A 26,647-nucleotide genomic window follows, 5' to 3' on the forward strand; every position below is an offset into this window, starting at 1 on the left:
AAATTTAAAAATTTAACTTCAATTTTTATAAATCAATTTTTTCTTCTTCTATTTAAAAATATTTAAAAATACATACGTTTTTTTTTCAGAATTCAAATAATTATTTCCTAAAATGATATTTTATTCTCATCTTATCTTGATTTTTCAATATTGTTGATGTAATGAGAATTTAGATCGGTGTAAATATAAACAATTTGATCCAAGAACACCCACACAAAATTTAAAATGAAAAAGTTGTCCAAAAAGCCGAAATTTTGAAGGAAGCCCAACCTCAAAGCCCGTTGAAGAGTCTAATTGGGTCGGCCCAAGTGAACCAGGTTGCACCCGCGGGGATTTGAGAAAAAGAGGAAGCGGGGTGACCCCCATTAGCTTCACAGAGAGCAGGTAGTCAGTGCGATAGAGAGACGGAGAGAGAGCAGCAGAGCAGGAACAAAAATGCATTATTGGGTTCGAGCATCTCCCTCTGATTTCTCTGGGACTCTTCCTCAACGTCGAAGGCAACACTCTCTCTTTTAATTTTGATCTTCCTTTTATTTCCTTTCCGTTTCTTTCTCCGGAAAGTAAAGAAAAATGTGTTTGAGAGAGAACGGCCTTCTTTCTTATCATTTTCAATTTTTTTGGCATTCCCTCCACCTTGATTTTCCCGAGAAACAAAGCGGAGAGTTCTTCTCTAATGATCCTCATTATCCTGCTTTTCCATCCTCAGCGGCCACACTGCTGTAAATATCGGAAAATCTAAGATTGTTGTGTTCGGTGGCCTCGTCGACAAGAGATTTATCAGCGACCTTTGTGTATATGATATTGGTATTTTCCCATTTTTTTTTTCAATTATTGATTTCTACGAGCTTTAACTTTTGGTCAGCTTGACCTTGTTAACTGGCCTTGTAAATCTAATTCTTCATAATATTCTTAACTGTCTGAAATATGCTTTCTAGGAATTTAATTTCCTGTTTCATTTTTAAGTGCTAATTTTTCTATTGGAGGGGAGTTCTATTTTCGTCTCTCTTTTTCCCTTTTTGTATAGTTACAAGTTAGGATTTTGGAAATTTCTGTACTATGATTTGTGGTTTCCTCTTTCTGGTTGCGTCTATTTGATGGATTGCTGAGTGTTTGAATGAATTTTCAATGAAATTATAGTGTAATTGTTTTTAATACAATTTTTATATTGCTTTCGATAATCAATTTATTGTGATTTGAATTGAAAAAAGGAAACAAAAAAGTGTTTTCTGTGTTTCCATTTCTTATCATGTTGATATGAATACTAATAATTTGCGGATTTAAATTTTCTTCATTTTGTGTTGGATGAGTGTTTCTTAGTTTTTTTTTTTTAATTTATTTTATTTATTTATTTATTTTGGATTTACCTATACCAACTCATATTCAATACTCCTGATATTAGAAGTATAGCAATCTCTCTGTGTGCACTCCATTTGCACTTCCCAGTTATTGCCTATATCTCACCTTGCCTAGGAAGTTCATATCACCTATAAGAACCTTGATGATCTGTGTAGCTCGTCACTAATTTTGGCCTTGTTTGTTGGATGCAAGATGGCATATGTAGAACAATTGTACTTGGTAATCATCTAGTTTTGTAACTTTATGATCAATTAGTATTCTTGCTCTGAAGCTGGAATCTTGCTTTGAAGCTGAAAGTGCAACCTGGTTGATTGATCTGTGTAGTGTAAACAAAATATTCTACAAGATATGCATATAAAGTCTTATGCTAATGACCCTTTCTTTGGTTCAAATTGGAATGATCGTACTAATGGGCAGTCAAGAGAGTATTTGTTGAATGATGGCGTCCTATTAAAAGGAAATCAACTTTGTGTTCCAGACTGCTCCTTGAGGGAAAAGATCATCTAAGACATGCATGGTGAAGGCTTAGGTAGACATTTTGGGTAAGGTGAGGCATATGCTATGATTGAACAGAAGTCCTTTTAGCCAAAAATGAGGAGGGATGTGTAAAAATTTGTTAAAAGGTGTCACACATGCCAAGAATAAAAAAGAAAAGTTCAGAATATAGGTTTGTATACTCCACTGCTAGTTCTTGTAACTCCTTGGGAAGGTGAAAGCATGGACTTTGTGGTGGGTTGCCTAGAAGTCAATAGGGAATGGTTTCCATCTTTGTGGTGGTTGACAAATTTTCAAAAGTGGCTCATCAAATATAGCAAATCTCTACTTTTGAGAGATTTTGCGATTGCATGGAGTTCCAAATCAAGACTCCAAGTTTCTCTCTCAATTTTTTGGAGAACTTTATGGAAGAAGCTTGGATTTAGGCTTCAATATAGTACTTCCTATCACCCTCAAATGAATGGACAAATTGAGTTTGTCAATAAAAGTTTGGGAGATTCATTGAGTTGTTTAGTTGGAGAAAATCCTAAGCAATGGGAAGCTATGGTTGTACAAGCAGAATTTGCCTATAACTATTCTAGGAATTGAAGTATAGATAAAAGTCCTTTTGAAGTCGTTTATGGGAGGCAACCATTGCATCTCTATGATTTAGCTCTTTTACTAGAAATGAGAAGAAATAGCTTAAAGGGTGAAAGCATGGTTGACTTAAAGAAGGATCACATGAAAAATGTAGATTAAAGATTGAGGAGTTGAATGCAAAGCATAAGAAATATGCAGATTAGAAGAGGTGCAATCAAAGCTTCCAAGAAGGCGACATGGTGATGGTGTACCTAGTCAAGGAAAGATTTCCAACTAGCTCTTATTTCAAGCTAAGCTAAAGAAGGATATGGCCTATAGAATCAACAAGAAGATTGGGGAAGCTGCTTATGTGGTTGATCTGCCAAAACATATGGGAATAGATTCACTGTTCAACATGTTGGATTTATATTCATACACTGGTGAGAAAGTAAAAGAAGTCTTCAAGAACACAAAACTCGAGGATGAGCTCTTCTGAGGAGAGAATGATGCAATCATTAATAGAAAATTGATAGCAAGTTTGAATGGTCAAAAGGTTTGCATGGGAAAAGTTTGTTATTAAATTAGAAGTCGAAATGTCAATCTTTATTTTTGTTTTATTAAAACTATAGTAAATGAATATATAAAGGTTACTAATTGTATCTTGGAAACCATCAAAAAGTAGTTGAGGGCTAGCATTATAAAAGACAAAAAACCTACTTATTGTGAGGACTTCTATTATTTTTCCAAAAGAAATATACTAAGTGATTATCCAAAACTTTTTGGTTTCAGTTTAAGCAAAGGGTTTTTCCTAGATTTCTCCTTCAAGAAATCTTGACTCGGATGGTGTTTGAAGTAACTTGGTTGTAGTTTTCTTGGATAGTAGCTATATTATTTTTTCAGTTTTCATCACCAATGGGTATTTGGTTTATATATAAATGGTGATGTATATGTAGATTTATTTGAAATAAATAGAAATGAGGGGAATGTGCAGGTCATTTATAAATGAAAATGGATATTATTTTAGTTCAAATAAAAGTAAAATGAACTAGTCTTTATTGTTTGTAGTTGACTTAATTTCAATATATTTGAAAGGAAAAATAGTTTTTTTTTTTAAAGATTGCATCAGTTTAGAATGGTTGCATTTTTTAAATTAGAAAAATATGTTTTAAAAATTCTAAAATACTTATTTTCAAATGAACTATCTGACAATTTTGTTTTAATTATTTTTACCTTTCATTTTTTGAAAAAAATAATTTTTATTTAGCATGCTGCAATTTCAAATATCAAAAAATTGTATTAGATACAAAAATAGGCATGATAATGTTGTAATTGGAAATGGGTATTAGTATTCAGCAATTGGTCATGGTTAGATAATGCTATGGGATTTTGAGGCATTTTGCCCAAATGAGGTATGGTGTAAGCCTCGAGGCAGAACGAGGCATAGTAAGCCACAACTTAAACAAATAAATAATAAAAAATATTAAAAAAACAGAAAATATATATGAAGTCATAAGAAAATTGAATAATGAAAAAGATGTAAACTTCATAACAATTAAATTAATTATTTGTCATTATTAATAGTTTCTAATTTTGTTTCTTTTTCTTTCTTCTCAACTTTAGCTCTTGCTTATATTTTCATCAAATAATTTTCAACATTGTTTTCATTATCACTAGTAGGATCCTCCAAGAAATCTAATCATATCCAATTGATATATTATCCTCCATATCAATGTTAATATTCACCCATTCTTCTTCTTCTTCTTCTTCTTTGTCCACCAATTGCAGTGATGTTTTTTTTTATCTATCAATGATAAGATAATGATTATATATGATATCAACCACTTGGATAGTCAACAATTCTCTTCTTCTTTCTTCTCATTCTTTTTTTCCCTTCCATTTAAAAGATTAATTGAAAGTCAACTAAGCCCTTATTTCATAAAAGGTTTTACCAAGTCAAGACCTAATACAAAACTCATGAAATTTATGTAAAAAACTCACAAAAACATAGATGATAGATGCTATTATAACTCATAGAATATTAAGGCTCAACCCTTCTATAAAATATATGCTAAAAGCTCATAAAGGCCTAAAACCCTTTGAATATGAAAATACATGGAAAAAGGAACCTTAAATTTTTTAAATCAGTATTATCTTCTTCTATTTAAAAATAATTTGAAATACATTCACTTTTTAGTGAGTTATCTAATTATTCTCTAAAATGCCCTTTTCATTAACATAACTAGACTCCTTTACATAAATATTTCCCTTCCTTTTAGATTTATTATTATTATGTTTGAGATTTTTTTTTCACTATTTCTAATGTCCACACTCTTCAAACTACCTCCCTTTTGAGATGTTTGTTCATAAAGAAAAAAATAAGTCTCCACTTTTTCTAAGAGGTGTTTTTTTCTAGAGGAAAAAAAAAATCTCAAATAATAATAATAATAATAATAATAATAATAATAATAATAATAATAATAAATCTAAAAAGAAACGTGGAAGGGCTTAGTTGTCAATTGATGTTGATGACATGACAAGTAAAAGGGCATTTTAGGGAATAATTAGATGACTTATTAAAAAGTGCATGTATTTCAAATTATTTTTAAATAGATGAAAATAATACTAATTTAAAAAATTTGGAGTTCTTTTTTTCATATATTTTCATATTAGTGAGTCAAAACCTACTTTTCCCTAAAAGTGGTAGTTGGAATCCTAAGTTTATTAGACAACTGAATGATTGGGAGCTGGAGGAGGTAGACATCTTATTTGAGAGGCTATATGATCATTCTATTTCTATGGATACCGAGGATTTAGAGGAGTGGGTTGACACAAAGAGTGGTATTTTTTCTGTTAGGTCCTTCTACTCATCCTTGGCTAGTAGGGGAGTGAATCGTTTTCCTCACAGTATGATCTGGAACTCCTGGGTCCCTGTTAGAGTCAACTTCTTTGCTTGGGAGGCAACTTGTGTCAAGATATTGACTCTAGATCAACTCAAAAAGAGGGGGTGGAAGATGCCTAATAGATGCTACATGTGCAAAGAGGAAGAAGAAACAAGTGTCCATATTCTTCTTCATTGCCCGAAAGCTCATATATTGTGGCAGCTTTTTTTTTGCTTTATTCGGTGTTCAATGGGTGATGCACACTTTGATGAGAGGTTTACTCTTGAGTTGGGGAGGCTTTCTTATTGGTAGAAAAAGGAAAAAGGCTTGGAAGGTTGCTCTGTTATGCCTTTTTTGGTCTATTTGGAGGGAAAGAAATAGGAGAGCCTTTGAGAATTGTGAATGTTCAGATCATTCTTTAAAAAGTTCTTTTTTGTATCTATTTTGGGATTGGGTAAGATTGTATATCAAAAAAAAAAAAAAAGACCCCCACTTTTCCTTAAAAGAAATTTCAATATTAAAGATTGATCCAAATGCATGCTTTTATGACCTTTTTTTTTTTTTTGATTAGAAACAAACATATGTATTAATTAAGAATAAATAAAATATGTTAAGGATGAGAAATCCTCCTCGTGAAATACAAACCTAATAAACAAGGGGCTATACAAAATGTACAAAAAGCCTATACAAGTGTAACAACTCCTGGTCCTGTAGACCCTACCCTAAGGTGTGCAAATCGAAAACCAACTGAGTTGAATTACACTCAAAGAATAGATTTTAAAAATGTTTGTACAGTAAGCTAAAAAAGAAACAAAGAAATGAAATGCATCCCACATCATCTCCGATGTCTTCCAAGTGTCCTAAAAAATCCTAGCGTTCCTCTGTCTCCACACAATCCACAACAAAGAGAGACACACAATACTCCAAAGAGACTTACCTCTAATAGAGTTTTCAAAACACTTGAAAGAAATCACCATCATATCATGAATACTGCTTGGCTAAACCCACCCATGTTATCCTTGCCTGTGGGAAAATCCTATGCCACAATCCCAAAGTAATCGGACAATGTACGAAGAGATGATCAACCGTCTCACTCCTCCACCTACAAAGGATGCACCAATCAGGGTAGAGGGTTTTGAAAGGTCTTCTCAACTGTAGTATGTCATTGGTATTTACCTTTTTATGCGCCACTAACTAGGTGAAGGCCATGACCTTAGAGGGGACTCTTTATTTCCACAATAAGTTAGCTAGGTAGAAAGGAGTAGAATTTGAGAAGTTGGATAAAGCTAAAAGAAAGGATTTTACTGAGACTTGAAGATGATGGAATCTAAGCTTTCACATCTGGAATAGAAGGAGTCAAATGAACATGAGAAACTAAAGACATTAGTCTTTCAAGATCCTCAGTCTCCACATCTGTTAGATTGTGGTGAAAGATAAGATCCCAAGACATAGAAGTATCATTACCCAATATGGCTGAAATTGAAAGGTTTTTAGTTGTGGTGACTCTAAAAATTCTTGGAAATTGTAAGCATAATGGTTGTTCCTCCCACCACAAATCTTCCCAGAAAAGAATTCTAGTCTTATCACCTAATATAGGGTGAGTGTGTGTAGAAAAACTTGGAGAATATGTGCAATGACTTTCCAGGGGCAATGATGTGATGTATCCCATAGATACTCAAGATAACCTAATGCCAAAGGTAAAACTTTCCTGAGTGTGCTTTTATGACCATTTAAATTGTTAAATGCGATAAAAGTCTATTTTATCAAATTTTTAGCCTATGTAATTGTATTTATTTTTCAGATAATTTTATGAACTTTTTTAGATTTTTTTTTCTATATTAATATATTATGCATATCGTTTGATATCGATCAGAGGTACTGAGATTGATGATCCTTAGGACTTCCCTAGTCAATGATCAATACCAAGACTTTGAACCACACCATTAGCATGACATTTGGTGTTTTCTTCCTTTCTATTATAATGCATGGTTGTGTTAGTACTTTCTTCCATGCTATCTCCTTATCTTGTCTTGCCATGCAATATTATAATGTTTGGGCATGGATGCCTACCTCTAAGCATATGCTTAAGTACCTCAAATATGGTGGTGACACCATGAGTATCTTAGTGAAATTTTTACTTTGTTCCTGTTGTGGAAATGAGACCTTCCCACTCTTCTAATCTTCCTCACCTCAATTTGTTTTGCTATCCTCTTAGAGGACTCCTAAACCCTCCCATGTGGATGATCTCCTTCAATTGAGAACCTGACTTAAATAATATATAAGGGGATTTATTAAGGGACTGATTTTCTCCTTTCATTCTTTTGTGTCATGAGAGATGTGCTAATCATCTTTTTGTGCAAAGTGGGGGATGGTGTTCATTAATGCCTAGGTCCTATAACCTGCTTTTAATTTACATATGACACCTTGGTCATTTTTATTTATTTTTAATTAGACACATTGGTTTATTCTATGCCTTGCGGAGCCAATTTAATATTTTTGCATCTACCTTATGATGCTTTGAAATAACTTTAGGATTGTGTATCAATTTGTTGGAGTATGCTTTGATTGGAACAGGCTTCAGCTAATCATCTCCTTATTCATTGTGGTATCTCATAGTTTATAGTCTCTACTATTCTTTACTTATGGTGTCTCTTGGGGGTTGTTGCCAAAGTTAGTGAAGATGTCTAGCTGGTATGGATGCTTTCTAGGAAAGAGGAGGAAAATATGGAGAATGACTCCTTTAAGTTTATTCTAAGATCCTTGGACAGAGCATAATCAAATAAGTTTTGAAGCCTTAGAGTTGCCATTGCTAAACCTAAAAAACTTATTTCTTAAATTTTGTTTTAGTCAAAGAATTTGCTAGGGGAAGGGAGTCTATCTTTCTTTCTTAGATAGGATGGCTGTGGGCTATGGTCTTTTCCCAATCTATTATCTTCCTTTCCTTTTGGTATTCATTGTATGCTTGTTGTGTAACAAGGTTGTGCAACCACTTTTTAGTGTCTTCTAAAATTTTTTCTATTTGCCTATTGGAAAAAAAAAGTTTCTGAACCTGGACAGGCTAGTTTGAGAGTTTAGTTGTTGAATGGCTCATCTCCTTTCCAACTTCTTGTATTCTTCTAGGGGGCTCTTTTCAAGCTACTTTGGTGTGGGGAATTAGTCTTATGGTCATGTGAGATTAGATCTTCTTATTAGAGGGCAATTATCATTTTAAGGTGGGAGAATTATTCTTACAAGGGACTCTCTCTTGCTAGTTTGCCCACGCTTCCCTTTTCCTGTTTAGAAACTGAGCATGGTTTGTTAATAGATGGAAAATTTTGAAGAGACTGCTTATTGGTGTGTGTGTGTGTTTGTGTATACATTAAGACCTTCAGTGAGGTAAAAAAGGTGGCTGTTGAGGTTTTGGGAGAATGCAGACAGACCATAGAGGATTTTTATTTGGACTCAATATGAAGAGGGCACTAATGGATGGAATTCTTATGAGGCTATATGCCATTATGGTTTTTGGGTGTATAAGTCTTTAAACTTAGGCCCTTATTCCCTAAGACAAAATTGTAGATTCGTAATGTGGCTAGCTAAATTTTGGGTGATGTTGATTTTGGGATGTTTCTCTTTAAGCTACATTTTATTCTCTGTTTTTTATTTTTAATTTGCACAGATTGGTTGTAAGTGGAGAAGTGAAAATCCCCTGTTACTTTTGGAATTTGAAGAGTGAAGTGGAATGACTCCTTTGGTTCCTTCTGGAATTTGTAGGTCTGAGATATTTTCTAAAGCATGTTTTACCCTGCTTTAGAATTTGTCTTTGGATTTGTCTCAAGCAAATGAAAGAATGGCATTCTCTAAAGCAGGAATATTGAAGGGCAGTGTAGGACTTGGATATAAACAGGTTGGAGAATGTTATGTGTTGAAATAATGCCAAAGTTAGGACTTTAATTTAGGAATAAAAAAGGAGAGATCATTTAGGATATTTCCTTATGATTTAGTTTCCTAATTTTAGGAGAGAATTAAGCTAGATTGATTGTTTCTTATTCAGTCATTTGTGTATATATATGTGTATGGTGTGTACCGATTCATTATCAATAAAGGAGTTCAGAAATTCTTCATGGTATCAGAGCCAGTTTTCTGAAACCCTAATCCCTTCTGGCCACCTCTTATTCAGGCCATCACTCATTCCGGCCAAATCTTTCTGGCCATATCTCAATCCGATCATCTCTCTCTCTCTCTCTCATTCCGGCCATCAGTCCCTGTTCTCAGAGCCAAGGGAGAAAACACTTTCCAGTCAGTCGAATAGTCGTCAGAAAACACTCACCGCCGGCAACTTTTCCGGCGAACTTTTCCGGCGAATTTTTCCGGCGAACTTCCCGGCGACGGTTTTTTTCTACACCGCAAGGAGCGCCTGGAGGAGATCTCCAATTTGTCCCAAAGCACCGGAACCAGAAACCCATCCACGCGCCGCCCACGCGCGTTTTTCCGGCCGGCGACTGCATCTCACGCGCCGGCGCGTGAGGGCGCGTGAGCCACTTTCCGGCGACGCGCTTCCTCCTCCAGGCTCGCCTGACGCCGACCAGCCACCCTTCCTACCTGTTTGTGCAATCCGAGCCCTGCACGTGCCTCTTTTGGGGTTCTTTTGCTTCCGCGGGCCCTCTGATCAGATTTTCCGGCGTCCTTCGGCTATTTTTTCTCAACTCCAGTCCCTGCACGTGCCTTGAAAAGTGTTCTTCTACCTTTCCGGTCCATGACAAAATACGGAAAGGCATCATCACAAGTATCCAGCGTCACGTCACCAGAATCAGGGGGCAGATCTGAAATTCCAAACCTTGGTGGCAATGATTCCTCTCCTATTCTCATCACAGGACACAAATTAAATGGCCATAACTATTTACAGTGGTCACAATCTGTGTTGCTGTTCATTTGCGGTAAAGGAAAGGATGAGTACCTCACTGGAGAAGCAGTCATGCCAGAAACTACAGAACCGGGTTTCAGGAAGTGGAAGATTGAAAACAGCATGATCATGTCATGGCTTATCAATTCCATGAACAATGACATAGGCGAAAATTTCTTGCTGTTTGGGACTGCAAAGGACATATGGGATGCAGCCAAAGAAACTTACTCAAGTTCTGAAAATACTTCAGAACTGTTTCAGGTTGAATCAGCTCTACATGACTTCCGCCAAGGAGAGCAGTCAGTTACTCAGTATTACAACACACTCACAAGGTATTGGCAGCAACTTGACTTATTTGAGACTCACTCATGGAAATGTTCGGATGATGCAGCAACATACAGGCAAATTGTGGAACAAAAGAGACTGTTCAAGTTCTTCCTAGGACTAAACAGGGAATTGGATGATGTTAGAGGCCGAATCATGGGCATTAAACCCCTGCCAAGTCTCAGGGAGGCTTTTTCAGAGGTTAGACGTGAAGAAAGTAGAAAGAAAGTGATGATGGGATCAAAAGAGCAACCTGCCCCAACATTGGATGCCTCTGCCCTTGCGGCTCGGTCATTTAATAGTAGTGGTGGAGATCGTCAGAAACGGGATAGGCCTTGGTGTGATTATTGTAAGAAACCAGGCCATTATAAGGAGACTTGCTGGAAACTTCATGGCAAACCTGCTGATTGGAAACCAAAGCCACGGTTTGACAGAGATGGCAGAGCACACGTGGCTGCCAACTCTGAGAGCACCTCTGTTCCCGAGCCGAGTCCATTCAACAAAGAGCAGATGGAGATGCTACAGAAATTATTAAGCCAAGTTGGCAGTGGCAGTACTACCGGTGTAGCCTTCACTGCTAATCGAGGAGGAATGAGGCCGTGGATAGTAGACACAGGTGCTTCTGATCACATGACAGGAGATGCTGCCATTCTTCAAAATTACAAGCCAAGTAATGGTCATTCATCCGTCCATATTGCTGATGGTTCAAAGTCAAAAATTGCCGGGACAGGTTCTATAAAACTTACTAAAGACTTATATCTTGACTCTGTCCTCCATGTTCCAAACTTGGATTGCAATCTTTTGTCCATTAGTAAATTGGCTCATGATCTCCAATGTGTTACTAAATTCTATCCAAACTTGTGTGTTTTTCAGGACTTGAAATCGGGGAAGATGATTGGCAGTGCTGAACTGTGTTCCGGGCTCTACCTCCTTTCATGTGGCCAATTCTCCAACCAAGTCTCTCAAGCAAGTTGCGTACAGTCTCAGAGTATGTCAGAGTCTTTCAATTCTGTGTCAAATTCTAAGGTCAATAAAGATAGTGAGATTATAATGTTACACTATCGCCTTGGTCATCCTAGCTTTGTTTACCTTGCAAAATTGTTTCCCAGATTATTTATCAATAAAAATCCAGCATCTTATCACTGTGAAATTTGTCAGTTTGCAAAGCATACTCGAACAGTATATCCTCAAATCCCATACAAACCTTCGACTGTTTTCTCTCTAGTACATAGTGATGTGTGGGGTCCCTCCCGGATAAAAAATATTTCTGGCACTCGATGGTTTGTGACATTCGTTGATGATCATACTCGGGTAACATGGGTTTTCCTTATGAAAGAAAAGTCAGAGGTCGGGCACATTTTTCAAACCTTCAATCGTATGGTTCAAAATCAATTCAATTCCAAAATACAAGTCCTCAAGTCAGATAATGCAAAGGAATACTTTACTAGTAGTCTCAGTACTTATCTTCAAAATCATGGCATTATCCACATAAGTTCTTGTGTTGACACCCCACAACAAAATGGGGTGGCCGAACGCAAGAATAGACATCTCTTGGAGGTTGCCCGGTGCCTTATGTTTTCCTCTAATGTTCCAAACTATTTCTGGGGGGAAGCTATTCTCACAGCTACCTATTTGATTAACCGTATGCCATCCAGAGTGCTTACCTTTCAATCCCCACGTCAACTTTTCTTAAAACAGTTTCCTCACACCCATGCCGCCTCTTCTGATTTACCACTCAAAGTATTTGGTTGTACGGCATTCGTTCATGTGTATCCTCAAAATCGTAGCAAATTTGCTCCTCGAGCAAATAAGTGCATTTTTCTAGGGTATTCTCCAACCCAAAAAGGGTACAAATGCTATTCTCCAACCAACAAAAGATTTTACACCACCATGGACGTCTCTTTCTTTGAACATGTCTTCTTCTATCCCAAATCTCATGTTCAGGGGGAGAGCATGAATGAACATCAAGTTTGGGAGTCTTTTCTTGATGGTGTACCTTCTTTTCACTCAGAGTCACCAAATCCTTCCCAATTCGCGCCCACTGAGTTGTCCACACCCATGCCGCCATCAGTTCAGCCAGCCCAGCACACAAATGTTCCTTCTCCCGTGACCATCCAGTCTCCCATGCCTATTCAACCTATAGCCCCACAACTTGCTAATGAGAACTTACAAGTTTACATCAGGAGGAGGAAAAGACAGGAATTAGAGCACGGATCACAGTCAACATGTGGCCAATATATTGACTCCAATTCAAGTCTTCCTGAAGAGAACATAGGTGAGGATAGGGCTGGAGAGGTGTTAATTCCCAGCATTGATGATTCTACTTTGCCAATTGCATTGAGGAAGGGTGTTAGGAGATGTACAGATCATCCAATTGGGAATTATGTTACGTATGAAGGGTTATCACCATCTTACAGAGCATTTGCTACTTCTCTTGATGATACTCAGGTTCCCAACACAATACAAGAGGCATTAAAAATTTCAGAATGGAAGAAGGCAGTACAAGATGAGATTGATGCACTTGAGAAGAATGGGACGTGGACTATCACAGATTTGCCGGTTGGGAAGAGGCCTGTGGGGTGCAAGTGGATTTTCACCATAAAATACAAAGCAGATGGATCAGTCGAAAGATTCAAGGCTCGTTTGGTAGCTAGAGGGTTTACACAATCCTATGGGATAGACTATCAGGAGACTTTTGCTCCTGTTGCAAAACTGAACACTATCAGGATCCTTCTCTCATTGGCTGTCAATCAAGATTGGTGCTTGCAACAACTGGACATAAAAAATGCGTTTCTAAATGGGGACCTAGAAGAGGAAGTCTACATGGAAATACCACCTGGTTTCGAAGAAAGTATGGCAAAGAATCAGGTTTGCAAACTCCAAAAATCATTGTACGGCCTTAAACAATCTCCTCGAGCCTGGTTTGATAGATTCACAAAAGCAGTCCTGAAGTTGGGCTACAAACAAGGTCAGGCTGATCATACTCTATTTGTCAAGAAATCTCATGCCGGGAAATTGGCCATATTGATAGTCTATGTCGATGATATTATTCTATCTGGAAATGATATGGGGGAGTTACAGAATTTGAAGAAGTATTTGTCAGAAGAGTTTGAAGTTAAAGACCTTGGAAATTTGAAATATTTCCTTGGTATGGAAGTGGCTAGATCAAGGAAAGGAATCGTAGTCTCTCAAAGAAAATACATACTCGATCTTCTTAAGGAGACCGGTATGCTTGGATGCAAACCAATTGATACTCCTATGGATAGTCAGAAGAAACTTGGTATCGAGAAAGAAAGTACACCGGTAGACAGGGGGAGATATCAGAGGCTTGTCGGGCGCTTGATTTATCTCTCACACACTCGGCCAGATATTGGCTTTGCAGTGAGTGCTGTAAGTCAATTCATGCACAGCCCCACTGAGGAACACATGGAAGCAGTCTACAGGATTCTTAGATATTTAAAAATGACACCAGGGAAAGGCCTATTCTTCAGAAAGACAGAGAACCGTGACACTGAAGTATACTCAGATGCGGATTGGGCAGGAAACATCATTGACAGGCGGTCCACTTCCGGATATTGTTCTTTTGTCTGGGGAAATCTTGTTACCTGGAGGAGTAAGAAGCAATCAGTTGTAGCCAGAAGTAGTGCAGAAGCTGAGTACAGAGCTCTTGCACAGGGAATCTGTGAAGGGATTTGGATAAAAAGGGTTCTTAGTGAACTGGGACAAACGAGTTCATCTCCAATTCTGATGATGTGTGATAATCAGGCAGCTATAAGCATAGCAAAGAACCCCGTGCATCATGACAGGACCAAGCATGTTGAGATTGACAGACACTTTATCATAGAGAAGGTGACTAGTGAGACGGTCAAATTAAACTATGTTCCTACCAAGCACCAAACCGCAGACATCCTCACCAAAGCTTTACCTAGACCTAACTTCGAAGACTTAACTTGCAAGCTGGGATTATATGATATATATTCTCCAGCTTGAGGGGGAGTGTTGAAATAATGCCAAAGTTAGGACTTTAATTTAGGAATAAAAAAGGAGAGATCATTTAGGATATTTCCTTATGATTTAGTTTCCTAATTTTAGGAGAGAATTAAGCTAGATTGATTGTTTCTTATTCAGTCATTTGTGTATATATATGTGTATGGTGTGTACCGATTCATTATCAATAAAGGAGTTCAGAAATTCTTCATTATGTGTAGAAGCATTTTTCTTTTTATGTTTAATTATGTTAATGGAGTCCACATACCGAATATACAAAGTATAAGTTCATTCATTTGTTTGCATTTCTCTCTTTCTTTAGTGAGGGTGTGGAATTAGTTGATGCTTGATCTTGGTTCTCTTTCTGTTGCATACTCTATGTGCATTCTTCTTTTTATTTCTATTTCTTAGTGACACCGATATGTTTATATGATGGGAGAGTTTAAAGCTCTTATCTAATAGTTTATGTTTGACTAATGAGCTACAGATCCAATCCTATGGGCATATTGCATTAAGCTGAGAGCATCTTTGAATATTTCCGCAATTGGGGGTAGCTTATAATGTTATAGCTATCCCTACTAGATGTAATGTTTCCCTGGGGTAAGGTGCCTAATATTTATGATTCCCGGGTAGTTAAGAATTGAAATATTGGAGGGTTAAGCAACTAATCATTGATTTAAAATTGTGTGATTCTTCTTGTGTAAACATTTAGAGATTTTGAGGGGAGGATGGTTAGAGCATTTTCCAAGCTAGCCAGATTTGGCTTGACCATGTAAGTAGAGGCCTTGTGTCACACCCTCGAAAATCACCTTAAATTTTTCTTATGAGTGCGCGATGCTATGGACCCATCCTTAGCCAACCTTCCCTTCCCAACGTTTAGAAGAACAGAGTAGAATACAGAAATCAAAGCAACAGGGACACACGAGGTTACAGGAAAATCCTTTCCCAACTTGTATTAATCACTCTTACAAGACAAAATTGCTTCTTGAACCAGAGTACAATGCACTTACCCAAGGCATACGAGAAGGAACCCTTTCCCCAACTCTCACCCCCTGTTTTAAGGCTACAGGAGCCCTATTTAAATGACTCATTTGCAGTTACACATTTGAATTCTCTCAATTCAAATCTTGGAGCCAACTAGGTGATCATGCAACTGGCCAGAACTGCCCTCAACTGCTTGCACAACCACCCACTGTGGATCCGGCCCCTTGCGACACGTGGCATCGCTCATTTCACCCGGACGGAAATTCTCCCTCATTCCACTCGGACGGGAATCCCTCATTACACCCGGACGGGAATCCCTCATTACACCCGGACGGGAATCCCTCATTCCACCCGGACGGGAATCCCTCATTCCACCCGGACGGGGAATCCCTTATCCGGATGTCTCACAGCCGCCATTCTGTCCGGCCGACATTCCACCTTCTCCGGATATCTCACATCCGGCGCCTGTCCGCCGACATTCCACCCGGATCTGAATCAAGTGGCTAAAGGGCTGACAATTCACCCCCGCCTGTTGAAGTCGACGCCCTCGTCGACTTAGACTGCCAGTATGCCTGAACCTCCTTCTCAAATTGCCATAAAGTAACATCTCTTTCCCATGAAGTTTCGGTTTCTGAAATCCCCTTCCATTGAACCAAGAAATCAGTTCGCCGGGTCTTTCTGCTGTGTCCCATGGTCCTGTGATCCAAGATCTTCTCTATCTCCCGATCAAATTGTTTCATGACCAAGGGAGGGGCTCGCTTTGTCTGCACCCTCTCTGCATTCGGATCCTCATGGTAAGGCTTTAGAAAGCTCACATGGAAAGTCGGGTGAAGCTTGAGCCTTTCAGGCAGCTTCAACATGTAGGCCACTTGCCCAACTCGTTTGATCACCTCGAATGGTCCGTCATACTTTGGAATTAGACCCATCTGCCTTGTCTTGCTGCTGATCCTCTTCCAGATCTGAGGAGTCAATTACAGGAGGACCCTGTCCCTAACCTGAAATTCCAATGGTCTGCGGTCACGATCCGCATACTTCTTCATCCGTCTAGCTGCCTTCTCTAGACTGTCCCGGGCTTCATCGAACATCTCCTGCCGGGACTGAGCCAACTTGTATGCTGCTGGATTACTTCCTCCAGCTTTTTGCTTAGCCATCTCCAAAGGCATCCGTGGCTGCACCCCAATAGCTAGCTCAAAGGGACTCGTCCCTGTTGCTGAGCTTCTCTGCAAGTTGTAGCACAACTGAGCAGTATCCATTAAGTCCACCCAGTTCTTTTGTGTTGCTGTCACATAGTGCCTGAGGTACTCTTCCAGCAAGGCATTGATCCTCTCCGTCTGTCCATCAGTTTGAGGATGGTTGGCGGTTGAGAATTTCAACTCTGAACCCAAGAGTCTGAACAGCTCAACCCAAAACCGGCCTGTGAATCGTGTATCTCGATCACTGACTATGTCCTTAGGCAACCCAAAATGTTTCACCACATTACTAAAAAACAACTTGGCAGCTTCCTCCGCAGGGCAAGCTTCAGGGGCAGGTATAAACACAGCATACTTGGAAAATCTATCTACCACAACAAAGACAGATTTGAAATCACGAACCTTTGGGAATCCAGTGATAAAATCCATGGAAATGTTCTCCCAAGGTCTCTCTGGAATGGGGAGGGGCTGCAGCAACCCTGCAGCCTTCTTCCTTTCGGTCTTGTCCATCTGACAGACCAGACATGACTTCACATATGCTTGAACATCCTCACCCATCTTAGGCCAGTAATAGGATCTGGCTAGCAGCGCCAGAGTCCTCTCTTCTCCGGGATGACCTGCCCACTTCGAATCATGGGTTTCCCCTCAACAAATCCTTCCTCAGGCCACCTGTAGGGACATATCATCTTCCTCCTTTTGCCACAAGGAGGTCACCCTCTAGCCAATACCTTCTGATCACTCCCTCTTTTACTTGCTGCTTCAGTCTACCATATGCAGCATCCTGCTCCGCAGCTAGCTTAATCTTCTCATTGAAGTCAGAGATGACTTTAGAGAGGGTCGTTATGTAGGCAATTACCTCCTTCCTACTCAAGGCATCAGCCACAGTGTTATGCCTTCCTGGTCGATGCAGCCACTCGAATTTGAAGTCGGCCAGGAACTCCTGCCATTGCGCCTGTCTGGGACTCAGCTTCTTCTGAGTCTTGAAGAAGGTGTTGGCCACATTGTCCGTGACCACTGTGAAGATACTTCCCAGCAAGTAATGCCTCCACTGCTACAGACAATGCACCACAACAGTCATCTCCTTCTCGTGAGTGGAGTACCTTTGCTCTGCATTATTCAGCTTCCTGCTTTCAAATGCCACAGGGTGCCCTTCCTGCACCAAGACTCCACCCAAGGCTCTATTAGAGGCATCTGTTTGGACTTCAAAGGGTAAGTCCAGGTCTGGCAACCGCAACACAGGCTCAGTGGAGATGGCTTCCTTCAAGCCTTCAAAGGCCATCTGACACTGCATGCTCCAGTCCCATGAGTTGTCCTTCTTCAACAGGTCAGTAAGGGGAGACACCCTCTTGGAATACCCCTTAATGAACCTTCTGTAGTAGTTGGCCAAGCCAAGGAAGGACCGCAACTCCGTCACTTTGGTAGGGACTGTCTACTCCATTATAGCCTACACCTTACCCTTGTCCATCCTAATCAATCCTGCACTGATCTTATGTCCTAGAAATGTGATCTTCTCCTGAGCAAACTCACATTTCTCTGGCTTCACATAAAGCCTATTCTCCCTCAATCTCTGAAACACCAATCTTAAGTGCTTCTCATGTTCTGTTAGAGTTTTACTGTAAACTACAATGTCATCTAGATACACCACCACAAAGGCATTCAAATAATCAAACAGAACATCATTCATCAAATTACAGAATGTAGCAGGAGCATTTGTCAAGCCAAAAGGCATTACCAGAAACTCGTATGATCCATACCGAGTTACACAAGTGGTTTTCCCTTCATCTCCTGCTGCAATTCGAACTTGCCAGAAGCCCGGTCTCAGGTCCAGCTTGGTGAAGTAAGAAGCTTTTGACAATCTGTCAAATAGCTCAGCAGCCAAGGGGATCGGGTACTTGTTCTTGATGGTCACCTTGTTGAGGGCTCTATAGTCCACACACATGCGGAGTGAGCCATCCTGCTTCTTTTGGAACAGCACTGGTGCACCATATGGGGCTCTGGAGGGCTGGATCAGACCTGCATCCAGCAACTCCTTCAGTTGCTTCCGTAAATCCAGCAACTCTACAGGAGGCATCCGGTAAGGGGCTTGAGCCGGGGCCTTTGTTCCAGGTAACAGCTCGATTTTGTGGTCAATGGGTCGCCAGGGTGGCAACTCCTTGGGGAGTTCTGCAGGCATCACATCTTTGAACTCTTTAAGGATCTTGACCACCGAGTCAGGGACTTCCATAGACTGTCCCTCTTTGATCTCGATCAGGGCTGCAACATAGGTCTCCTGGCCCTTCTTCAATCCTTTCTTCAATTGAATAGCAGACAGCATCTCAGGTTGTCCCTTACCACCATCTTTCGTCCTCAAGGCCTTCACGAAGCAAGGCTACTTCTCTTCTAGCACCACCAATCCACCAAGATGTGGAATCAAGGCCACCTTGGCCCTTAAGAGGAAGTCTACACCAAGGATCAAATCAAAATCATCCAAAGGTACATAAAGTAAACTACACGTACCCTTCCAGTCACCGATCTGCATAGGGACGTTCTTGACTACCCCTTGGATCTTTTGGGCTTTGCTGTTGACTGCCTTGATCCGATTGGTGTCCTCCTCCAATTTAAGTCCCAACCTGGTTGCTTCTCTGGTGGCCACGAAATTGTGAGTGACACCACTGTCCACTAAGGCCTTCACTGGCACACCATTCACCACTGCATGGACATGCATCAGAGACTTCTAGACTGGGGTCTCACCATTGATCACATTCAGAAGTTGCAGTGGGTTGACTCTTGGAGCGGTCTCCGAGTCAGAGTCTCCCTTGTCGTCTGCAGTCACAAGGGCTGAGAGTTTCTCCCTTTTGGGGCAGTCTCTGGCTCGATGAGGGCCATTGCAGATGAAACATCCAGCCATCTGGGTGGTCTGCTGCACGAACTTAGTGGTCTCCTCCACTGGCTTTCCTCTTGCAGCAGGGCTCTTGCCTTGTTTCTTCCACCCAGGCTTCTTAGGAGCTTTGCCCTCAGCCTTTGCCCTCTTGCCCCCATCTGACTTGGGTCTCTGCGTGGTGGAGATGGCACCACCCATCTTGTAGTCCACCAGGCAGTCTGCTGCAGCAATGGCAGCAGGGAGATCACGAACTCCTTGTCTCCGACGTTCCGTCTGAGCCCATCCTTGTAAACCCGACATGAAGTTAAAGAGCTTGTCCTCCTCTGATATGTTCTTTATGTCCAGCATCAAGGAACTGAACTCCTTGACGTATTCTCTCACGGATCCGGTGTGTCTGAGCCTTTTTAGTGCCTCTCGAGCCATCCACGCAGTGTTGGTGGGAAGGAATTGATCCTTCAATTCCTTTTTGAGAGTCTCCCAAGTGGTGATCTGGGGCCTTCCCGACTCTGCATCGTCTTCCACCCTGGTTCGCCACCATAGTTTGGCATCACCAGTCAGATACATACTGGTGATGGAAACCTTCTCGCCATCAGGAACATGAGCAGCCTTAAAGAACTGCTCGATGTCCCACAAGAAGTTCTCCAGCTCTTTCGCGTTTCTGTTGCCATTGAAGCCTTTGGGCTTTGGGACTCAAACTTTGGAAGGGGCTTCCGGGCCTGAGGCAGATCCCTGCAACACCGCTTTCTTAAGGATGGCGATGTCCTCTCCATAGGACTGCAGGGTCTCCTTGAAGTCATCAATCCGGGACTACATCTCGGTTTTGAACTTAGCCAATTTCTCCTCAAAGAAATTGTCATGGGACTCCAATATACTCCTCTGAGCTTGGACTTCTCCCCTGGTGTGCTCTGCCCACGAAGCCATTGTGCCTTCCTCACGTGGCCATTCTCCCAGTGCCTCTTCTATTTGAGTCATCCTCTCCCATAAGGCTTCCATTGCACTACCACCAGCCATCTCTGGTGCTTGCTCTGATACCAACTGTCACACCCTCGAAAATCACCTTAAATTTTTCTTACGAGTGCGCGGTGCTAAGGACCCGTCCTTAGCTAACCTTCCCTTCCCAACGTTTAGAAGAACAGAGTAGAATACAAAAATCAAAGCAACAGGGACACACGAGGTTACAGGAAAATCCTTTCCCAACTTGTATTAATCATGCTTACAAGACAAAATTGCTTTTTGAACCAGAGTACAATGCACTTACCCAAGGCATATGAGAAGGAACCCTTTCCCCAACTCTCACCCCCTGTTTCAAGGCTGCAGGAGCCCTATTTAAATGACTCATCTGCAGTTACACATTTGAATTCCCTCAATTCAAATCTTGGAGCCAACTAGGTGATCATGCAACTGGCCAGAACTGCCCTCAACTGCTTGCACAACCACCCACTGTGGATCCGGCCCCTTGCGACACGTGGCATCGCTCATTTCACCAGGACGGAAATTCTCCCTCATTCCACCCGGACGGGAATCCCTCATTCCACCCGGACGGGGAATCCCTTATCCGGATGTCTCACAACCGCCATTCTGTCCGGTCGACATCCCACCTTCTTCAGATATCTCACATTCGGCGCCTGTCTGCCGACATTCCACCCGGATCTGAATCAAGTGGCTAAGGGGCTGACACCTTGCTTTATTGGAAGATTTGGTTGAGACATCCTAATGGGGTATTAGTAAGTTTCAATTTCACTATTGTTCTCTTGTGGGTTTCTTAGGGAAACAGGAGGTTGTGGAAATTGGCTTTTTGGATTTGAAAAATTGTTGACCTCTTAAAGGGTGGGTGTTGCTTTGCTGCCAAGCCTAGATCAGAAATCTAGACTGCAAATTGCTTGGCCAAACCAGGAGCCTCTAAGCTATAGGTTGAGGATTTTCTTCTCCTTTAGCTGTTTGTTTTCTGTGAGAAGAGATTTTTGGGTTCAGGTAGGGCTTTAGTTAGAGATTTGAGAGTGTCTTTTTTCTTTGATGCCCTATTGTAAGTTTGATCTCTTACCCTCCTTATGTTTAGCTTGAAAAGATAGCTTATCCTTCCTCTTGCCTAAATCTTGTATTAATTCAATTTCTGTTGGGCTTTTTGAATGTTTCAGAGAATAAGTTGTGGTTCCAACCAGAGTGCACTGGGAATGGGTCTGTTGGGCAAGTGGGTCCCAGCCCACGAGCATTTCACATTGCTATTGCAATTGATTGTCATATGTTTGTCTTTGGTGGGCGTTCTGGTGGCAAAAGGTTTGTGGATTTCTAAAATACATGCTTTCGTCTTAACAATTTGTGCTTTTATTAATCAACAAAATTTTACATTTGATATTGACAATGAAGCTGGATCTCAGGTTGGGTGACTTTTGGGTCCTAGATACTGGTAAGACATTTTTAACATTTTAAAAAATGCATAAGGATTATATGTTGCCTTAAATTTGGAGATGAGCAGGTTTTATTTAACTATAGCCTTTCGTATTTATTTAACTATGGGCTCCATGTCTTGTTAAGGGCTAATTGAATTTATATTCTTCCAGATATATGGCAATGGTCAGAGCTGACCAGTTTTGGTGACTTGCCTTCACCAAGGGATTTTGCAGCTGCTTCAGCTATTGGAAACCGGAAAATTGTTATGTGAGTGTTAATAATTGCATCCATGATCAACCAACTGATTTAATTTTTTTTTCCTAACTTGCATTCTAAAGCTAACTTATTTAATGCAGGTATGGAGGCTGGGATGGTAAAAAATGGTTGTCAGATGTTTTTGTCTTGGACACAAGTAACTTCTTTTCTCTGTAGATTTGGTGTTTCTTTTCTTTCTTTTTTTTTTTTTTCTTTGAGGTATTTGAAAAATGCAAGGAACTCCGTCTTAATTCTGGAATTACATTCTTCTTGAATTGCTATGGTTGTCAGTAACAGGTTTGCCCCTGTTAGGATGCCATTACTGACTTTTGACTGGAATTGATGATATTATGGCTTGATATTTTTAAAAGAACTGCTTTATCATTATTTTTAAGTCAGTCAACGTTGGAATCATAATTCCAACTTTGAATGCCATATTTTGATCTCAAGACTTCACCATGGAAAAAAAATCAGATAATTTTAAATCTGCAATTCTTTTTAAAAATGGAAATGAAGGCTAAACTCCTCAAATCTCAATTGTCTTCTTCATTTGTAAATTTGATCAACTAAAGGACCTATTAAATGGTGGTCTGAGATACTGTTTTGATACTTACATGGCTTCACCAAGTAGAATTTTGTTGGTGATAAGTCAACTCTTCGACAATGTTATCAACTGGACTCCTGAAATTCTAAGTTACCATTGTAGTTATTATGAGTGCTCTCAAGTTGCCCAGCATCCAGAATTTCAGTGTCACAGTTAGCCATCTAAACATCTGTAAAAAGGAGCAAGGCCAATCATTTATTGGGTCCGAGTTAATAGATCAACTGAATAAAAAATTATCTTAATCTATGGTTGACGAATGATTTGCATACGTCTTCCAAAATTTTAGCAGTTCTGAATCATTTGCTAGATGCTAAAGCGGTAACCTCATACAATCTAGATCATTTTGGCACACTTGATCTCTCTAATTTTTGTGCCAATTGTGTCAGGATTATATAACTGATACTGAGGATATATATATATCATTGGAGAGAAGCAATCTGATCTTTCTTTTAGCAATTCAATTCAACTTCTTATTTGAAGGCATAATATTTCTAAATAGTCAAGGAAATTATGAAATGAAGTTATTTTTATTTCCCAGTCTCATGACCAATTCCTTTTCTTTAACCCTTTGTTTGGTTGATGAACAAGCAGAGGAGAATAGAAGGAATTGAATTGTTGAACATTATTAAGGCAAATGGTGAAATTACACTTAAGTGAAGGTTTTAAATTTCTTTTCTCACATCATTGGAATATAATATAAGACTTAAAACTTAAAAACTTTTTTTATTTTTTTTTCTTTTCCCAACTTTTATCTGCCAGACAACAGAAATATCATAGACCTTCAACCTCATCTGCAATCATTTGACGGTGAAATTATGAAAGAGAGCAAGAGACTCTGATGCTCAGATCAGAAGTCTGGCAGACTTTGGTGAAGTTTATATCTTGTTGAGGTTATGGCTTGCAATTGGGTGCTTGTGTGTAAAGAGGGGGGAGAGGGGTTGGTTTTGAGGTGTTGTGGTTTGGGTTCGTTGTGTGGGGTTTGCACAGGTGCTGGGTTGAAGATTCGGTCTGTGTGACACAGATGAGACAATTTCTTCATTCTAAATGTGTTAATATTCTTTCCAATTGTTCAAATAAATTAGGGTTATACAAGTAATTTTGATTTTAATGTTAGAGCCATACAGGCTATAAGTCTGATAGGGAAGGGGCAGTGTAATTTTAGAATCAAGAGGGCAGGTCCCAGTTTTTTTTTTTGGATACTAAAAATGGAGGTGAGTGTAATTTACCTTTTATTATTTATACTATGAGCATGATATCATGTTTATGATAATTTTATTATATTTGTTTTCTTAAAGGCAGTTTGCTTTTCTAAACAGTATCACTTGAATGGATGGAGCTGTCGGTTTCTGGATCATTGCCTCCACCTAGATGTGGCCATACAGCTACAATGGTTGAGAAACGAATGCTTGTCTATGGTGGAAGAGGTAACGTTGTTTTTCCTGTTCTTTTGAAATGTTTGGGTTTCATAATTTCTTTCAATAGTCTTTGATGTCTGTTCCACTCGCTGTGTTTGTTTGAAGATTGCTGTTGATCTGTGTGTAATTTTAAATGGGTGCATTGTTATGTTTGCAGCAAATAATACCTGGTTTTACTAAGCAAGTACAACTTTGCTCCTTTGTTTTGACCTGCCGTTGAATAAGATTAATTTATTAGAAATAGAATTGGTGAAAGAGAACTCTAATGGAAGGGGGATGCATGTTTTTTGGCTTTTTACAATTTGTCATTTTGAATTTGAGTTGTTTAACTGATCACTAAGTCCATAAGATGTGCCTATATTACCTATTCTTTGTCTTACTGGTTCAAGATTATAATCGAAATTTGTACTCTTGCACATGTTCCATACATGCCTTTAGACGATATCAATGGATGACATAGAACTGTGCAACGTGGTTCGTTTTACAGTAAACTGCTCTCTCTTCTGCATTAGAGCTCCATTCTTTATTTTACTGGAATGTGGTAATAAAGTCTTCCTTGAATTCCCTTTTGAGCTTGAGCATTTGGGCCTTTTTATGTTTTAGGCCAAAAGAATCTGTGTAGATTTTTCCCTCTTTAAATTTTAATTCTTTTGAGTAAACTTTCTAATGCTCTAAGAACTTGGTCTAATCAAAGGTATATTTTTAGGTTTGAGTTTTAGTAGGAAATGCTTTTTCTTATAAGCAAGGAAATGAATTAAAGATGTCAAGGGGGACAACCTTAGTGCATGAGCGTGGAGATTCTGACCAAAAGAAAAAAAAGAAAGGAAAGACAGAAAAGCCAACAACAACCAAGATTTAGCTCCAAGGACAACACATGTTGTATATGACCTTTGGTAGAGAAGAAAATCTACATACTGAAATTCTTGTTGGATTAAATCTTTAACTTTCAATACTGAAATCTCTAACTTGTGAAAGGTACTTATATTATACTTCCTCCAAATGAACCAAGATGCATAAAGGGGAATGGTCTGCCAAAATTTATAAAAATTAAGGTGATGAGGATGTCTCTTTAAAGTTTAATCATGAAATGAAGAAAAGACGATGTGAAGTCAAATTTAGGAGAAATTAGTTCAAATCATAACAGAATTTATAAAATTAGGTTAATGGTTTTGTTTAAGTTTTATTAGTCAAGAGATATAGTGGTCTTAGAATCCTAGTAGGTTAAATGGAGTCTTAATAGGTCTTGAGTTTCCTAAATCCTATAAATAAGGCTATTGATGTAAACCAAGACAAATGGTGAATTGAATTGGTCTTTATGCAACTTTGCTTGTGATGATAAAAATCCATTATCCATTTCTTCTAGGTGAGATCCCTAGAACTTATGGTGAAATTCTTTGGTTTTATCTCTTCGTTTCTATCATTTCTCTCTTTCTCTAGTTTTTTTTTTTTTAATTTCTTTTTTCCTCCATTGCTACAACCTTTGACCACGTTTCCTCTCCTTACATCCTAAAAATGTGAAATCCTACCCCGCCTATTTGATTGTAGACAACCATTCTAGGTTGTCATACATCACAAGGTCCTTACAAAAACCATTACTTGATTTTGTTTCCAAGAACCTTTTTCCTAACAACCATTTTCTCTTAACATTGCCCTATATTTCTTAGATTGTTCGTTTGATTATAGGATCACATGGAGAAGGGGAGTTTTCCTTTTAGATTCTATTGATAGATGGGGAGTGACCTAAGGCTTGTATTTTGATCCCCCATAGACCTTTCTTTTTGGCTGTTCCCTTTGTTCTTTAGATGATCCTGGTTTTGTCTAATAGAATCTATATTGGCCTATAAAAAATTTATATTTCATAGTAATTATTTCTTTTTGTCCCTAAGGCTTGGCTTAGGTGGTAAGGATTGGGTTATGGAAATGAAGGGCTTTGAGACTGAAGAATTTCTGAACTCCTTTATTGATCATGAATCGGTACACACCATACACATATATATACACAAATGACTGAATAAGAAACAATCAATCTAGCTTAATTCTCTCCTAAAATTAGGAAACTAAATCATAAGGAAATATCCTAAATGATCTCTCCTTTTTTATTCCTAAATTAAAGTCCTAACTTTGGCATTATTTCAACACTCCCCCTCAAGCTGGAGAATATATATCATATAATCCCAGCTTGCAAGTTAAGTCTTCGAAGTTAGGCCTAGGTAAAGCTTTGGTGAGGATGTCTGCGGTTTGGTGCTTGGTAGGAACATAGTTTAATTTGACCGTCTCACTAGTCACCTTCTCTGTGATAAAGTGTCTGTCAATCTCAACATGCTTGGTCCTGTCATGATGCACGGGGTTCTTTGCTATGCTTATAGCTGCCTGATTATCACACATCATCAGAATTGGAGATGAACTCGTTTGTCCCAGTTCACTAAGAACCCTTTTTATCCAAATCCCTTCACAGATTCCCTGTGCAAGAGCT

At 39.4% G+C, this 26,647-nt stretch overlaps 1 protein-coding gene across 2 annotated transcripts in view; it reads left to right on the top strand.

Annotated features, from left to right (window-relative positions):
* The first annotated feature begins 343 nt into the window (after positions 1 to 343).
* Positions 344 to 26,647, top strand: part of LOC100248877 (protein GLUTELIN PRECURSOR ACCUMULATION 3) — an 89,306-nt gene continuing 63,002 nt past the window's right edge. For both annotated transcript variants that reach the window (XM_019224530.2, XM_002267781.4), the window contains exons 1-7: positions 344 to 497; positions 707 to 804; positions 21,648 to 21,786; positions 21,888 to 21,916; positions 22,071 to 22,167; positions 22,257 to 22,312; positions 24,076 to 24,183. In XM_019224530.2, coding sequence (XP_019080075.1) covers positions 436 to 497; positions 707 to 804; positions 21,648 to 21,786; positions 21,888 to 21,916; positions 22,071 to 22,167; positions 22,257 to 22,312; positions 24,076 to 24,183 — 589 coding nt within the window. In that variant the 5' untranslated portion in view covers positions 344 to 435. The remainder of the gene's footprint in view (positions 498 to 706; positions 805 to 21,647; positions 21,787 to 21,887; positions 21,917 to 22,070; positions 22,168 to 22,256; positions 22,313 to 24,075; positions 24,184 to 26,647) is intronic.

This window comes from Vitis vinifera, chromosome 13 (genome assembly GCF_030704535.1).
Source record: "Vitis vinifera cultivar Pinot Noir 40024 chromosome 13, ASM3070453v1".
NCBI classification, from domain to species: Eukaryota; Viridiplantae; Streptophyta; class Magnoliopsida; order Vitales; family Vitaceae; genus Vitis; species Vitis vinifera.